Source organism: Molossus molossus, unplaced genomic scaffold (genome assembly GCF_014108415.1).
Source record: "Molossus molossus isolate mMolMol1 unplaced genomic scaffold, mMolMol1.p scaffold_m16_p_13, whole genome shotgun sequence".
Lineage (NCBI taxonomy): Eukaryota > Metazoa > Chordata > Mammalia > Chiroptera > Molossidae > Molossus > Molossus molossus.
In genome coordinates this window covers 21,783,968-21,801,180 of record NW_023425348.1, presented here as the reverse complement: position 1 = coordinate 21,801,180, position 17,213 = coordinate 21,783,968, and the positions used below count along the sequence as shown (strand labels likewise).

The 17,213-nt window shown below is 37.4% G+C and overlaps 1 protein-coding gene across 1 annotated transcript in view; it reads left to right on the top strand.

Moving 5' to 3' along the window:
• The window catches only part of CNTN5 (contactin 5), a 900,389-nt gene that overhangs the window by 819,544 nt on the left and 63,632 nt on the right, over window positions 1-17,213 (top strand). Inside the window, exons 19-21 of the mRNA XM_036258335.1 lie at window positions 1,590-1,739; window positions 13,591-13,661; window positions 15,745-15,979. Coding sequence (XP_036114228.1) covers window positions 1,590-1,739; window positions 13,591-13,661; window positions 15,745-15,979 — 456 coding nt within the window. The remainder of the gene's footprint in view (window positions 1-1,589; window positions 1,740-13,590; window positions 13,662-15,744; window positions 15,980-17,213) is intronic.

Genomic DNA, 17,213 nt, shown 5'->3' with positions numbered 1-17,213 from the left:
AAGACAGCTGTGGCCCAGCCAGTGTGGCTCAATGGTTGAGTGTCGCCCCAAGCTCCGAGAGGTCGCCGGTTCAATTCCCAGTCAGGACACATGCCCAGGTTGTGGGCCCGATCCCCAGTGGGGGACATGCAGGAGGCAGCCAATCAATGTTCTCTCTCATCGATGTTTCTCTCTCTCTCTCCCTCTCACTTCCTCTCTCTCTAAAATATCAATAAAGGAGAAAAAAAACAAAACAGCTGTGCCAGGCTGGGAGGTCTGTCAGATTGCCCACACTGCCTATACTCCAGTATTTACCTTTCACAGAGCTGATTATTTGGTAAATTCGTGGTCGTGTGGTAGACAACCAATTGATGTGTCTCTCTCACATAGATGTTTCTCTGTCTCTGTCTCTGTCTCTGTCTCTGTCTCTGTCTCTCTCTCTCTGTCTCTGTCTCTCTCTCTCTCTCTATCTCTCTCTCTCTCTGTGTCTCTCTCTCTCTCTGTTTCTCTCTCCCAGTCTATCTGAAGGTAAATGGGAAAATATCTTTGGGTAAGTATTTAAAATAAAATAAAAATAAACAGAAATCCAGGACTAATATAAATCCAGAGGATCATTGCAAACCATAAGAGGGATCCTCTTTTTTCCCCATTTCACCCCAGTAACAAATCTTCTTCCAGAAATATTTCCTAGGCAGCAGAGATGAGTGAACAAGAAAAGCAGTCTCAAATAGAGCACGCATACTATATAAGGGAATATTTTACACTGTGGTAACTATTTTGACAAACAGTTTTTTGCTTTTAATAAAATTGAAATTTAGTACAAAAGTAAAAAAAAAAAAAAAAAATAGTAGAAAATTTACTCCAAGGAGAATTCAGAGATTCTGCTTAACTCCCACAAACTGGAGTCTTGAAACTGGAAAGGTGCGTTGTGAATCTGCTGCTTGAAACTGCCGAGTGGCCAAGCATGTTTGCCAGAACCATAGGGGAAGAACTTATGAAATTTCCCTAGAGATTAAAGAACTATTTGCTTAAATTGTAGCATTGGTTGGTTTCTTCTCTGGGGCTGAGTGTTTGACAAAAGGATTTTTAATATAGATAATGGCAACTTATATCATGGCAATTCATCTATAAAGATGAAGAGAAAGCCTTGGCAGTGTGGCTCAGTTGGTTGAGAGTCATTGTCCCATGCACCAAAAGGTCGCTGGTTTGATTCCCCATCAGGGCACATGCCCGGGTTGTGGGCTCCATGCCCAGTAGGGGGCATGCAGGAAGCAGCCAATCAATGTTTCTCTCTCTCTCCCTCTCTGTTCCTCTCTAAAAATCAACAAACACACACACACACACACACACACACACACACGAAGATGAGGTGAAAGAATTCTAATTAACTACAATAAACTTTGACATGTGCAAGTACTTACCTCCTGAAGATTTATTTTGATTTTCCTAATAAGACCAGAGGTGACATCATGGCCCTGTGTGATAGGGCACATGCATCGGCCTGTGGATCCTGTTAGTGCCTGCGGTACCCTTGATTGCCACTCGTAACCATTTTCCAGTCCTCCTAATGACATGAAATCAAATGACATGAAATCTCTGTCTCTCCATAGTCCCAGAAATCATAACAGGAGACATGGAATCAGCCATGGCAGTGGACTTGAACCCCTGGGTAGAATATGAATTTAGAGTGGTTGCTACCAATCCAATTGGGACTGGAGATCCAAGCACCCCATCTCGAACGATCCGCACCAACGAAGCAGGTGAGTCAGAACTCTCTTTGGTACACCTCTAATCACTTTGAAAGCAAACTGAACTAACCATGATTGCTTGCTTTTGTATAATTTTTTTCCTGATTCATTTACCTAGATATCATAAAATCATTTTGGTTAAAATAATTATTTTATTTTATTTGTTTTAAGACCTTTTCTTCCTTCTTTCTACAAATAAAGGTTTCTACATGCTTTAATTCCTTCCCAATCCTTGCACCCATTTTCTGGTTACCATGAAATTGAAGTCTTTTCTTCTAATTATACACTCATTGATATATCAAATCTATAAATTCAGAACAGATTGGCTCACCTTCTGTTTCTCCAGTGGTAGCAGTTACCTTTAACTACAGGGTACTTTCTTAAAACCATCTGACCTGGTATAAATTAGTCTTAACTCACTGCCTTCTGGACATCTATGTGTCAAATAAATACTCATCTGCTTCCTGACTTAGAACACACAGCATTCTTCTGGTCTTTCAAAGTGAAGTATCTCTGATCAAATATTTCTAGTTACCACATAAGGGGAAGTAACAGTTTTATTATTTTTTTTCAATTTGAGATAACTTGCCTATCATCTGGACGAAGCTGAATAAAAATATTTTTTAGTAGAGCTTTGATTACTTTGGACAGAGTTTTGTTGAGATTAATCTTTTATGTCCCTATAAAATTGGATATAAAAAGAGTGTCTAGCAAGGCACTAGCTGAGGCAAACAGAGATGCCAATGATGCTGATCAGTACAATCTGAACACAATGGAGAGCTGGACTGCAGACACACAGAAGGAAAAGAACAAAATTCAGTGACTTTAAATTCGATGATAACATAGGAATCTCAACAATCATTATAATATAAGTGCACTGAGAATGAGGATTTTGTCTTGTTTGTTCGTTGTTCTATCTCTAGCACCCAGGCAAGGCACCAGCGCCCACTGTGTGTTTGTTGAAAGACTAAAAGGGAATATTCCTTGTTTTCCTTTTATATGCCCCTAAGCACAGCAGTGCCTGGGTTAGAGACACATGTACACAGAAAACTAAGAATTAATTGTGTCCATTTTGTATCATAGTTACAGAATTGAATCAAAAATATGATTTGTAGCTTTTTACAAATTGAATAAAGCTTATTAATAATTAAAATAAACTATCAAAAGAGTAGATTATTTCCCTAAAACACACTAGGTCTGGTCCTTTAGAAAAAAAAAAAAAAATGTTTTTTGCCCAGCTGGTGTGGCTCAGTGGTTGAGCATTGACCCACGCATCAACAAGTCGCCAGTTCAATTCCTGGTCAGGGCACATGCCCAGGTTGTGAGCTCAATCCCCAGTGGGGAGCAAGCAGGAGGCGACCAGTCAATGTTCTCTCTCATCAATATTTCTATCTCTCTCTCTCCCTCTTCTTTCCTCTCTCTCTAAAAACAATCAATAAAGAAAAAAGAAAGCGTTTCTCTAAAACACACTGTTTTTTGTGGTTGTTGATCTTCACCTGAGGATATTTTTCCATTGATTTTTAGAAAGAGTGGAAGGGAGGAGAGAGAGAGTGAGAGAGTAAAACATCAATGTGAGAGAAACACATTGATCGGTTGCTTCTGTCAGGTGCCCCAGCTAGGGACAGAGATGGAATCTGCAACCCAGGGACGTGCTTTTAACCAGGAATCACATCTATGATCCTTCGGTGTGCAGGCCAACACTCTAACCACTGATCCACACTGTCGGGACTAAACACACTGTTTTCTTTTTTGTAAAAAGAGAAAGAAAAAAATAAAAGAATCTTGGATGTTCAAATTATTGTATTAAGTATGAATAACCACAAAAAAGATATTCAAATTATTTCCATGTAAAATTTAAGCTACCAAGAAAATAAAACACAAAGAAGCCTAAATTGGTTGGAAAAGATTCATTCACAGAAAAATCCAACTTTTCTGCTTTTGTGACTTGCCTATTATAAGTTGGTGTTTTTGCTACTTTTTCAATAGTGTGAGTTTAAATGAACATTAATTGCCTGGTTGAATTTTCATGCATTCATAAATTCAGCCATGCTTTCATTGTGTACAGGTGTTCATTAATTAAGAGGATAACAGGTTAGTAGTTCTTCATTTTATGTACTCACTGTGCAGATATTGAAATAACTGCCAATGTTAGTACTTATGCATACATGTTTTCTAAAAAGCTCTGCCTTATTTTGCATATTGTTAATTGTGTTTAAACAAAGGCAAAGATTACTGCCTAATTCAGAGGCTCTTTATAAATATTCATTTCGAAAATAAATAATGCGTTTGGGATGAATAATCTTTTTAGACTTTTTATAGCATAAATCTCCTCGTGCTATTAAAACGCATTTTAGTATAAAACACTTACTTTTCCAACTCAAATGTATTCAGATGATGCATTTTAAAAGATTTCTCCCCCATCTGTTTCTGCATCTACCTCAAGCATACTACTCCTGTCTCTCCACTTTATCGAGTTCCATATACACGACGTACGTGAGTCCATTAAAATCTTATGGAAGAGAAGAGAAATAGCATGAAAAATGCATGAATACTCCCCTTTGAAAGCGAGTTGAGGAAGGCTAGTACTGCCTACTTCATGTTTCCTGTGCTTCGGTAACACACAGAGTGAGAGCTACTAATGGTGTCGAGCCAAGTGCTGAGCGTTGTGCCTGTTCTGTCGGGCAGCACAGATTCAAAGGGACACCAATATCCCGAGCTGTTCTCTCAAGTGGCGCACTCTGCCTCTGTTAAGTTCATGTCCTGTGTTTTAAAGGATGATCCTATTCTAATGGACCAAGTAAACTTTGAAAATCAACAGAGCTCCTTGGAAGAGGAAAGGCCCCACATTCAGGATATGGAGTTGAAACTTTTATGTCCCTTTAAAAGTCTCTTATTTACAAAACTATTTATTTATTTATTTATTTATTTTTAATCCTCACCCAAGGACCTTTTTTTCCATTTTTTGTTCAGATAGAGTGGGAGGGAGAGAGAGGAAAGAGGGAGAGACAGAAACATCGAGTGGCTGCCACCTGCACGACCAACCAGGGCCAGGGACACACTGCAACTGAGGTACGTGCCCTTAGCGGGAACAGAACCCGGGTCTCTCTGGACTGCAGGTCGACGCTCTACCACTGAGCCAAACCGGCCAGGGCTTACTAAACTATTTTAAATCCCAAAGCAACTTTACTAAAGCATTTTTGCCTTAGAATTGCTCCTTTCCCACACACCAAAAAGTTAATTTTTCTTCGTCATCTCCTCTAAGATATATTTTGAATTTTCCAATCATCAAAACACTGTTAGTAGTCAAATAAAAAATAAATTGGTTCAGCCTGACTTTGTTTCATTAAGGTATCAAAATAGTAGTATAACTATGTTTTTACTTTAATGAATGTTTGCATGTATTTATTTACAGTACAATTTTATTACAAGTTTTAGAGAGAGAGAGAGAGATCCCTGTACCTTGTTTTGGAAATGTGTTACATCATCAAAACAGTATATAAATATGGGTTGCATAATGAAAATGCTTTCTCTATTATTTAAAAAGATGATACTCATTTAGGATATGAAATTTGAAATATATGCTATGGTAGAAATAAAAAAAATGTAAAAATGAATACAGCAACAATTCTCTCATTTAATTAAACTTTAATATTCTGTAAGTTACATATTCATAACATAATCATTGAAAGATAAATGAAAAGGTGAAAGGACAGAGTTAACAATGTGACCTGTAATTTACAAAGGTTTGGTCTTCTCCATAGTATAATTTTTTTTTTATTATCAATGATCTTGGTATATATCTCAATATTCTTTATTTCAAATTATGACTAATGTTATATATCTGTAATTAAGAGTTTGAGTTTGGGAGTTAGGCAGATCTAGATTAATGTTCTTCTCTTCCACTAACTAGCGGTGAACATAGGTAAGGGACATACACTGTTCCGAGATTCAGTTTTCTCAGTTATAAAATGGGGATAATAGCACTACCTACCTCTTTGGGTCACCGTGTTAAATAGATAATGCATGTAAAGGGTTTAGCATAATGCCTTGCACATGATAAATGCTTAATATTAGCCACTTATTATTATCATTATCACTGATTTCACTGAGTTATTACTTTATTGTGTGGAAATTTAAACCATCGTAATCATGCATACGTTGCTTTTTTCCTACTGAAGAAGCATTTTCAGGTTAAACATATGTTTGTCTATATGGTCAGAGCCATCCAGCTTCTTGGCTTGCAACTGGCTCCTCCAGAAATGTTCCCCCATTGGGAAGTCCCCGCTGCGGACTCTGTGGCACCAGGATGGCTGGGGAGTCAAGAGACCCTTTCAGAGCACGGTGCACAGTTCAGAACGTGCCTCTCCTCTCAGTCCTGTGGCTGGCGCCTCCACACAGCTTTTCTCATCTAGGCAGGGCTCAGTCTATAAGTAGACTGTGACGCGGTCCCAACAGGTAGACATTTTCTTTGGTTCTGTTGGCACAGGTATGACAAAAGGAGCAGAGAAAGAGACGTGTCCAGTGAAACACCATGCTTAAAAAAGTTTGTTCCATGTGAAAATCATCTTCAAAGTTGCTTAGTACACTCTATTCTCTCCTGCAAATTCTCTTTTCACAGTGAAACGGAAAATGTCACACACATACTTCTGGCCACAGAAGGAAAAACATTTTTTTCTACATTTAAGAGATTAATGCTCAGTCAGAGGAAAATGAGTATCAAGTAGACAAACAGATGAAAACCTGTCCTAGCCTTAGCACTTTCTACACTCCGTCATTGTTATATGGCTGGTTTACTAGACAGACTGAACTCTATGGAGCTGAAACATAGAACAGTCTTCCTTTCCTCTCACCGCTGCTCTCCGACAGGCTCCCTCCGAGTTCTGGCTCAGCCCCACCTGTATCCCAGGCTTGTTTAGACACTAGGGCAGTTTCATTCTCAGCTTTTACATTTTTTATTTTTATTTAAATAAAAACTGTAATCTAACTTCCAATTCCATGTTTTTCTCCCTCCATCCCAGCACAGGCTCGACCCAAAGGTATTTATCTGTCTTTTCCCTTCTTCTTTCTACTTCCTTCCCCCACCTTCCAGCTGCTGCCCTCCACGATTCCCAAGTCAGACAAAAAAATAGGAGGAACAACGACTCAGGTGGTACAATTTGTGGTTCTCACATGGTGCTGAGTGCTCCATAGATGACATTTGTCCACACGATGCTTTTTTCCCTTGTAAGGTGCATTGATACTGGAGATTCTCCTATCCCCTAGCAGGCAGCCCTATTGGGTGTGATCCTGACAAGCCTGTTCAGACTCACCTCCCATAATGACTCTTGGCCCACAGCAATTATTTCACATTCCTATGCTGCCAAATTCTAGAAATACACAGTGTTCTCAAGAGCTGATTTGCTCTCTGCTCTAGTAGCAGTGTGGGGGACTGGGCCCTCACACACAATTTCAAGCCTCACGTCAGCCAGTGTGAGGAGTAAACATCTGTACTCTTTGCTCCTCTTCTCACGTAGCTTGAGGGGGACATGATACTCCCACGTGTCTCCTATTGACAGCTGAGGGTGGAGAGAGATGGCACAGCACATTCATCTGCTACACTGACAACCTTCTTCCAAAACACACACATGATTTTATATATATATATGAGCTAGAGAGGGGTAATGGGAAAGGGTCATGACATTTTGTTTCTCTGTTTGTTAGCAATTCTATGGTTTCATCTAGCCCACTTGACTTGAGCATCTGAGGTTACATGTGACTCATCCCAAGTCCAGAAAAGGCTCGTTTGACTTCCTACAACAATTTCTTTAGTGTTATACATTATCTTCCTACTTCTGCAGGGATCTTACTTTGTTTATATTTGTAGCTTTACAGTCCTTGTCCATGATAATTACTTAGGAAATTTCTTTGAGCTCAGAAGTTATGAAAGGAAAGGTGATAGGGCTGCACAGGTGATAGGGTTAGATTAGTTTTCTCTGGGGGTATGTGGATATGCCTCATAAATGGCATTTAATTGGACTTTGAAGGGCAGGTCAAATAAGACTAGGCAGATTTATTTATTAGGGGAAATTAAAACTACAGCTGTCAGGCACAAAGGCAGAAGGCAATGGGGTTTAAAGATCTCACCAGACTTTGTTTCTAAGAATATTATATATAGAAAATATAAAGCATGCAGGTGAAATAATTGGGAAATTCTAAAATAAAATACTATTAATGAGCATTACAGCTCTCTTCAACCTGATGAGTAATTTAGTTATATTAAATAAAAGAAATGTTTCTTAGTAACATTAAGAGAAGGCGAAAATCATATGCAGCGACAGAGCTCTAAGACCTACTCTCGGTAATTAGGAAAAAGGAAGGAAACAGCATGGCTCATATAGAAGATAGTACTTTAAGTCCTGAAACCACTTTGGTCGAGGCAAGTCTTTTCTGCAAAGTGTACACAAGAAATAGATCTTTGGTTTCAGAGGCACTTTGCAAGCAGAGATGGTAACTTGAACAAATGTTTTTCTAAAAGAAACCTAATTGTTAGACATGACTTTTACTGACAAATAAGAATGTGATGGAAGAACAGTAGAAGATGTAAGCACGAAAGATAAGTGGACAATGAGAAGTAATCAACCCAGGAGTAAACATGAAACACTCAAGTTGTACTTTTTCTAACTTTCTAATGCCCATAATACCATCTACCAGTCCTAAATCACGCACCGCGTGCCAGGCCCAGTGCTGAGCACTTGCCCTTCATTGTGTCGTCTAATTCTCATAGTAACTCTCTCAAGCGAGAAGTGTTTATCCTTATATTACAGATCAGCAAACAGATTTATGGACTTTTGAAGACCCAGTAAGTGACAGAGCCCCCTCCTTTCTTGGTGTGACTGTGTTAAAAGGATCATATTTAAAGTTCTTTGAAATTCATGCTTAAATTCATGCAGGCGTACACTATATGTTGATCACTCTGAGTGTTTACAACAATATTTCCATGTATATGGTTAAAAGAATCAATAGTCTACATGTCAACATGCCATAGATGGCACCAAGACAGCTAAGCGTTTTCAGCCTGTGAGAAAAATATTGATTACATTATCTGTTCTTGGAAGAGCATTGCTCAGAAAGAAATGCAGGACAATTGGGTTTCAATCTGTGGACCGTGCAGATATACTTGATTCTCTAAGACAATAGACTTGTCATTTATCACTAGTTAACTGAGGGAGAAAAGCATCTAGCTGCTTAATTCAAAATCAGGTTTGCATCAATTACACTGAAAACACATTAGTTTTTTAAGTGCATATGTATTTCCCTGAACTCCATCAAAGCATTTATTAGATGATTGATTATATTAAGTTTATATTTCTAATAAGAATTACAGAACTTTTACAGCAGAAGGGCTCTAAAAGACTAAGTCAAATTAGTATATATAATGAATATGTTGTTTTATAAACAAAAGGATATAATTAAAATTAGTGACTCCAAAACATTGACTGCAGAAATAATAACTGCGCCACCAACTTGAAAATGAATGGGCATGGGTTCCACTGTTCATCTGCATATATTCAGGGTGTGTAAGCCAGTTAGACTCAGAGTACCCATTTCACACAATGTGGTCCTAACAAGGAAATGTAATTCCTGAGATGCAGCTATTAAAGCCTTGTTTTCTTTTTTCTGTTTGTTTGCTTTTAAAGTTATATTGATATATAATTGACATATAATATTAAGGTATACAGCATAATGATTTTATATATGCATATATTGTGAAATGATTAGCACAATAAGTTCAGTTAACATCCATCACCTCACACAATTAAAAGGTTTTTTTGAGATGAGAACTTTTAAGATCTACTGTCTTATCAACTTTTAAATATACAATACAGGATTGTTAGCTACAGTCCCCATCTCCCTGACTTATAACTCAAAGTGTGTACCTTCTGACCACCTTCATCAATTTTCTGTACCCCCAACTCCTTGCTCTGGCAACCATAAAATTGTTCTTGGTCTCCGTAGGTTCCCCATACAAGTGTTTGTTTTCTCTGTTTAACTTATTCTACTTATTATAATTCCCTCAAGGTGTATCCATGTTGTCACAAGTGGCAGGATTTTCTTTTTTTATGGCTGAGTAATATTTCATATTATAGAGGGGTTGGCAAAAGTAGGCTTATAGTTGTGAGTATGCAAAACAGAGTTTATTCTTCTATTATTATTTATTAATTATTGTTTTTTCCATACAAACCACTGTAAACCTACTTTTGCCCAGATACATACACACACACACACCACATTTTCTTTATCATTAAACAGTCAATAGACACTTAGGTTGTATTCGTGTGTTTAAAACCTTAAATGTTTTATTAGTAGTTTCTATTATGTCTAGTAAGCATTTTTTATTTAAAAATAAATGGTCTTTATATATATACTAAAAACACAATGAAGTATAATGCTTTTTTGTGTTATTTATTGCATATTAAAATCAGAGGTAGTGTGAGTGAGAAAGGATCTTATTTTTTTACATTAAGTTAAAATTTTGTGTCTTGAAAAGAAATGAGTATCTGTAGCAAAACCTCAAAGAATGATTTCACATAATAAAAGGAATTTTATGCAATATGAGTTATTTCTCTCTAGTAGACAAATGGATAAAAAAGCTGTGGTACATATGCACAATGGAGTACTATGCAGCTGTAAGAAAGAAAGATCTCTTATCCTTTGAGATGACATAGAGGGACCTGGAGAGTATTATCCTAAGCAAAACAAGCCATACAGAGAAAGACAAGTATCATATGATCTCACTTATTTGTGAAATAAAATGAACATAACAATCTGAGGAATGGGGTAGTCCCAGAGACGTGGAAGTGGGGTACAAAATGACAACCCCCAGAAGAGGGGTTGGTGGGGGAGAGAGAAACCACAGAACTTATATGCATGTATGCATGAACAGTGTACATGGACAACAAAGCTGGGGACAGGGCGGGAAGGGAGGGGGGAGGAGGGACTCTGTGGGGGAAAATGAGAAACATTTGTAACAAAAGTTAATTAATTAATTAAAAAAAAAAGAAATTACCCATGTTGCTCAAAGTGGAAATTTTCACCAAATTTTTCACCAATTTGTTTTTTATTTTTTTTACTCAAAGAGTTAACACTTTTGAGAAATCTAATTTAAAAAAAGAAAAAGTATTAATGGCCCAGATTGGCTCTGTGGTTAGAGTATCAGCCTGCAGACCAAAGAGTCACGGGTTCGATTCGAGTCAAGAGCACATACCTTGGTTGTGGTTCGTCCCAGCCCTGGTTGGGGTCGTAAGGAAGGCAACCAGTTGGTATGCCTCTTATGTCGATGTTTCTTTCTCTCTCTCTCCCACTCTATCTGAGGATAAATGGAAAAATATCCTCAGTGAGTATTAAAAGTAAATAAATAAATGTCAGTATTAATGGACTGTGGTACTTTACAACTGTGACCTAGAGGTTCCATGCATCCTCTTTTAGATGATGTATGAGGTCTAAATAAAGTAGGAAAGAATCTTCAATGCCTAGTCTGTCCACAAAATTTGTGATCCTCAAAGAAGAGGATTCAGTCCTAAATTTAAAGTATAAACTTAGCTATTTCAATATAATGGACAAAGCAGGTGGCTCTGGTAGATGTTACCTGTAATGTTATTTGGCCATTAGTTGTCAGAGATTAATGTGAACTGTATTCAGAGTACACTTTTTTTTCTTTAAACAAACAAATGCTACTAAGAGAAGCCATAATGGCATAATATTAACAAATTAACTTCTTCCACTATTTGTTTGACCATGCATTGCTAGTCACAATACATAGAACTCTGACATTAGCCACTGAGGGAATATCTGGAACCTTCCATCCCTACCCTTGTACACATAGAGTTAAACCAGTTCTCCTCCTGTGTGCTTTACCCATACCATACACTAAAAAAGCAATTTAGAATTAGTCCTATTTAACACTGGTATGGGGACATGGTGTCATGGTACACGGATATGTCACAGGTTGTTATATGCAGCAATAATTGTGACTACTATAAAAAACTCACAGTAAATGGTTTGTTTGCAGTTCACATGAATAGGACATATTCATAGTTATTGCTATAACATCATCATTATTTTCTCAGTTGTATTTTTTGTAATTTCTTGAATGATAGACAAAGAGGTATCCAATTCCATGTAATTCTAAGGGAATTTATGATTATGAACTCCACATATGAGTAATATTTTTTAAAAATTCTCACCCAAGGCCCTGGCCAGTTTGGCTCAGCGGTTGGAGCATCAGCCTGAGGTTCAGAGAGACCCAGGTTCAGTTCCCGCTAAGGGCATGTACCTTGGTTGCAGTTTGTCCCCGGCCCTGGTTGGGTTGTGCGGGTGGCAGCCACTCGATGTGTCCCTTTCACGTCAATGTTTCTCTCTCTTCCCTTCCTCTCTCTCCCTCCCACTCTACCTGAACAAAAAATGAAAACATGTCCTCGGGCGAGGATAAAAATAAATAAATAAATAAATAAATAAATAAATAAATAAATAAATAAATAAAATTCTCACCCAAGGATCTTTTTTTAATGGATTTGAAAGATAGAGAAGGGGAGAGAGAGAGCAACATCAACGCAAGAGAGAAATATCTATTGGTTGCCTCCCACACTCACCCCGACTGACTGGGAATCGAACACACCATCTAGGTATGTGCCCTGACCAGGAATTGAACCCACAACATTTTGGTGTATTGGATGTTGCTCCAACCAACTGAGCTACCCAGCCAGAGTGAGATATCTTTAGTATGTATGTAACGGTGAGGAAAGAAAGATTGGTAACTGCTGTTGTGTGTATCCTTCTACATGTGTATGAGCAAGAGAAGAATTCATGTTCAAAGTGCTCGAGGACACCAAAGTTTGGACCCTAGTTTATTTGGTTCAATGGAGCCAATTACATATTCACAGACTTTTCTCTTTCACCTCCCTAACCCAAGGAGAATGTTTTTTTCATTCTAGTAGAATATAAATTCTACATAAGTTTTCTGGTATATAAAATGCTGTGTGAGTATCTACCAGTAATTAATAGTCTTTCATAGAGGTAGGTAATATATGGGAGTGAATTTATTGTTTATGAGTATATCAACGTTGTTTAAAAACTATATTCTGTGATATAAATCCAACACTGAAGTGTAAAATTGCTAATGCAGGCTCATAGCCTGGAAAATGATTTCTTTTAATAGTTTTCTTCATTTAACAGTTCTTCATTTGAAAATGTTTCCTTTCAACTGCAGATTTTTGGTTTGGTGCAGTGAAGGGGAAATTTATTCCTTTGACACATTTATTCTTTTAATATTTATTTGAAAAAGTTTCAGCCGGTGCTTATACACTTTGCAGTTTGCAGAGAAATTCATTCTTAGCTTTTGGGGTTTTTTTTTGCTAAGATTACTTTAGAGCTCTTTGTGGGGGTGGGGTTCTCATAAATGGTAATGCTAATGTTAACCTGAGGATTTTCCAGAGTCTATAAGCCCTGAACCCATAGAAAAGACATCACTAGAAAGAAGGAGAAAACTTAGAGGTCAAAGTCTAACTAACCATTAATGGATGCCCTTAATGATAGTGTTAATTATAATGTAGACCTTACTACCACACAGGATTTACAAGAGGACTAGTTTGGGGGTGCAGTATGTGGCCATGAAAAATATATATCACTCCTAGATTTGAAAACGTGGTATCTGTCCCAAACATTTTGTTTAAATACTGAATATTACCGCTCTAGCTTCGAACAAACTTTGATTTGTTTGTTTTAGGATTTTACCCAACCTGAGTAGGATAATGATGTGTTCTTATTGTAGGGACACTTAAATGCCACACCTGTTTATTATTCACTCTCTGCTCGTTTTTATCCACAGTTCCAAAGACAGCGCCCACCAATGTGAGTGGAAGAAGCGGAAGAAGGCACGAGTTAGTCATTGCCTGGGAGGTAAGAAACCTGTCCTCGGATGTCAGCACTTCTCGGTTCCATAGGAAATAAAACTACATATCTAGTGTCTGTACTTGGTGCAGAAAGACTGAATAACTTCCATTTAATTAGGTGAAGAAACACTTTGAGCATGTGTTACTCAGAGAGAGATCACCAACATCATCCTTTCTCATTTCCATACCAGGCCCCCATTGACTTTTCCCCAAGTCTGTGCAATGCCTTCCCATCACACGGGCTATCTCAGAATAAAGTCTGAATAATTAAAACACATCCTCTCATATATTACTTCACATGCTTATTTGGCTTCGCTTGATACTTAGTTATCTCACAGTTAAGTAGCACCCTTGACTTAGTTGGAGTCTAAAACCATTGGGGAGGAAGGAATTGACCTCCACTGATTTTGTGGCATAGTACCTTGATTATCTCATTTATACCAGACAACAATCCTATTAGAGGGGATAATTTTTCTTGTATTAACAATCATGAAACTGAGGCAGAGTTTAACTACTTTCTCTGAGAAGCAGCAGAATCGAGACTTTGATTACAAACTGATGTTCTTTTGTCTCCCTCACCATATGATCTCTAAAGTTTCTTGTCAAAGGAAAGAAGTGTGAGAGGTACATTTATTTTTCATGAAGCCACTTTCCTTTTTTGATGATAAATTGCATTATTATTCGATATAGCTGTGTAGCTCACAAAACTATGCCTTTGAATATGCAAATGGAATTTAAATGAAAATGTCTACTGGAGAAAACTAAACAAATTCCTGACACTCTCTAAGGACAATGATAAAATGTACAGAAAATCTTTTCCCAATAAGAATTTATCCATGAGCACATCCTCTGTCCTGTTCTTATGTCCATTCCCCTGTTCTTCAATAAAACCTTTTGTCTTGGTTTGATCTCTGCAGAGATATTAACTTCCCAATACCTGAACTTCACTGAGATCAAATCTCTCTAAATGGAATTGCCTTCCTGTTTTGTGTCCAAGTCAGCTCAGGCTACTGTAACAAAAATTGCATCGATCGGGTGGCTTAGAGATGACAGAAATGTATTTCTCACAGTTCTGGAAGCTGGAAGTCTACGCTCAAGGCACCGGCAGGCTGAGGTCTGGTGAGGCCTGATTCCTGGTTCATGGACAGTCATTTGCTCCCTCACATGGCAGAGAGCAAGAGAACCCTCTGGTCTCTTATGAAAGCGCTAATCCCATTCATGAGGGCTGTTCCCTTACAACCAAATCACCCACCAAAGGCCCATTTTCCAAAGGCATCACATTAGGGGTTAGGATTTTATCACATAAATTTGGGGAGATATAAAATTCAATGTATAGTACTTTGGTTTAATAGTCTTTGTGTCTTTTACTCTTCTCAATATATTTTTTCCTCAAATCAAAATTCGAAAGAAAAAAAATTTTTAGGAAGTATGTATTGAGTGCCTACAAGGTGTCAAGCATTGTGCTAGGCAGGGCTGGTAACTGCTCCATTGACTAACTAGTTGATCACAATTACTCCTTTTCAAGATGCACAATTGATGCCCATTTAACTAATTAAAATGTAAGTCCTATAATACAGGAAGTTTCTTGAACAATTATAGTCTAATTTTTTCATATGTTGATAAAGCACATAAGCAATTAAAATATAAACAGTAGAAGAAAGGCCTTACATCAATGGCTCCTCGATTGTGCTCGGGGCTCCACAGAGCATCAGCAGTGACAGGGTTTTCACAACCACAGACCACATGGCACTTCTCCCAACATTTTAGATCCTAGTGTGCAGTCCAGGACCTTCGTTTCACATGCAGGACTAATTGGAGCTAATTTGCTTCACTTCAGGAGTTTTCAGTACTCTTGGTACTTTCCTTAAACACCAACTAATATCATTTAATTTTTCATCCTTTACTTTTAAAGCCTTTTAAATTTCCAACGACTGCCAAGTGATTACGCTATGTTGGCTTTTAACGTAGTATAAAGATTTGAGTCTCCTTTTCTCTAGTTATCCATAATTTTTAAAAATTCAAACTTTTGGAAGAAGTGGTGTTTTAAATGTATTATGTTGCTTATAATTAATTGCATTTATCTTCTTTAGCCAGTATCGGAAGAGTTTCAGAATGGGGAAGGCTTTGGCTACATTGTGGCTTTCAGGCCCAATGGGACACGTGGTTGGAAGGAGAAGATGGTGACATCCTCTGAAGCTTCAAAATTCATTTATCGAGATGAAAGTGTCCCTCCTCTTACTCCCTTTGAAGTGAAAGTTGGAGTTTATAACAATAAAGGGGATGGACCTTTCAGTCAGATTGTGGTCATATGTTCAGCTGAAGGAGGTCAGTTTCTCTATCCTTATTACTTTTATTTGACATTTTTAATATTTTATTTTGTTAGATGAATGAGACATTATTGTACAAATATTATAAAATACAGGTACACCAAAAGGGAAATAAAACTCACCTAGAGTCTTGCTATACTTTTTAGATATTTTTTTTCAGATTTTTTCCAAATAAATTTCATTAAAAAAATTGATTATTCCATATATATTGCTTCATGTTCTTCTCTTTCTAATGATCTATGGCAAATATCTTTCCATGATAATAACAATAATAGTAATGGCTGCAGTGTATTCAATTCTCTGGATGGACACTTAATGAATCTTCTATGGTTTGAAATTTAGATAATTTTATATTTGAACCCATTAAGTTTAAAAGTATATAAATAAATTTAAATGAAGAATTCATTTATGTGACCAATAAATAATTATGACTAACCTCACACAACATTGTACTGATAAAGACGTTTCAGACAGGGCTTCCTGTTGGAAGATTTTCACACACAGTATCTTCAATCTCCTGGACCATGTTGCCTAATAGGCATTATTATCCCCTTTGTAGAGAAAGAGAAATTCTTCAAGTTCAGAAAAATTAAAGGTCACACAGCTTATAACTAAGAATAAACTCATGTCTGTGTAATCATTAGGTCCTTGATTTTTCTGTAGCACACTGCCTTCATATGCATAACCTCATGTAATACTCAACAGAAAACTACTAGGTAGGCAGGACCTACTAGGCAGTACAGCCATTACTCAGCTTCCTACATCAACATCCTGGGTTCTGCCAAGTTTTAAAACAAAACTTCAATTCTCTGAGTGAGAGAAAACATGATAGCTCTTACCTCTAAAATAAGCTTTTCTTCTCAGTCCTTCTTCCACTGAAGTGCACAATTTCAATTGGACCTGAGAGTAAAATTAATGCCTTCCATTCCCTAATTTTGACCAATGACTAAGAACATATTCCACCAAAGGCCACACTTACTTGACTTTCCAAATAAGTATTGTCTTTATAAACTGACCCTTTTACTTCCTTTGTGCCCACATTTGCGACTTAAAAAGCCAAAGAGAATTATTAATTTTTAGCACTGGAGTTGATAGGGGGATATATAAGGCCCCGTGCATATTGAAGCACAAAGGTAATGTCCGATTTATGTAAGGTGGTGTTTTCCAAAGCAAACTGCCTTGTATTTGTATAACATAGAACCACATTTTGAAGCTGAAGCAGAAAGTCTCCT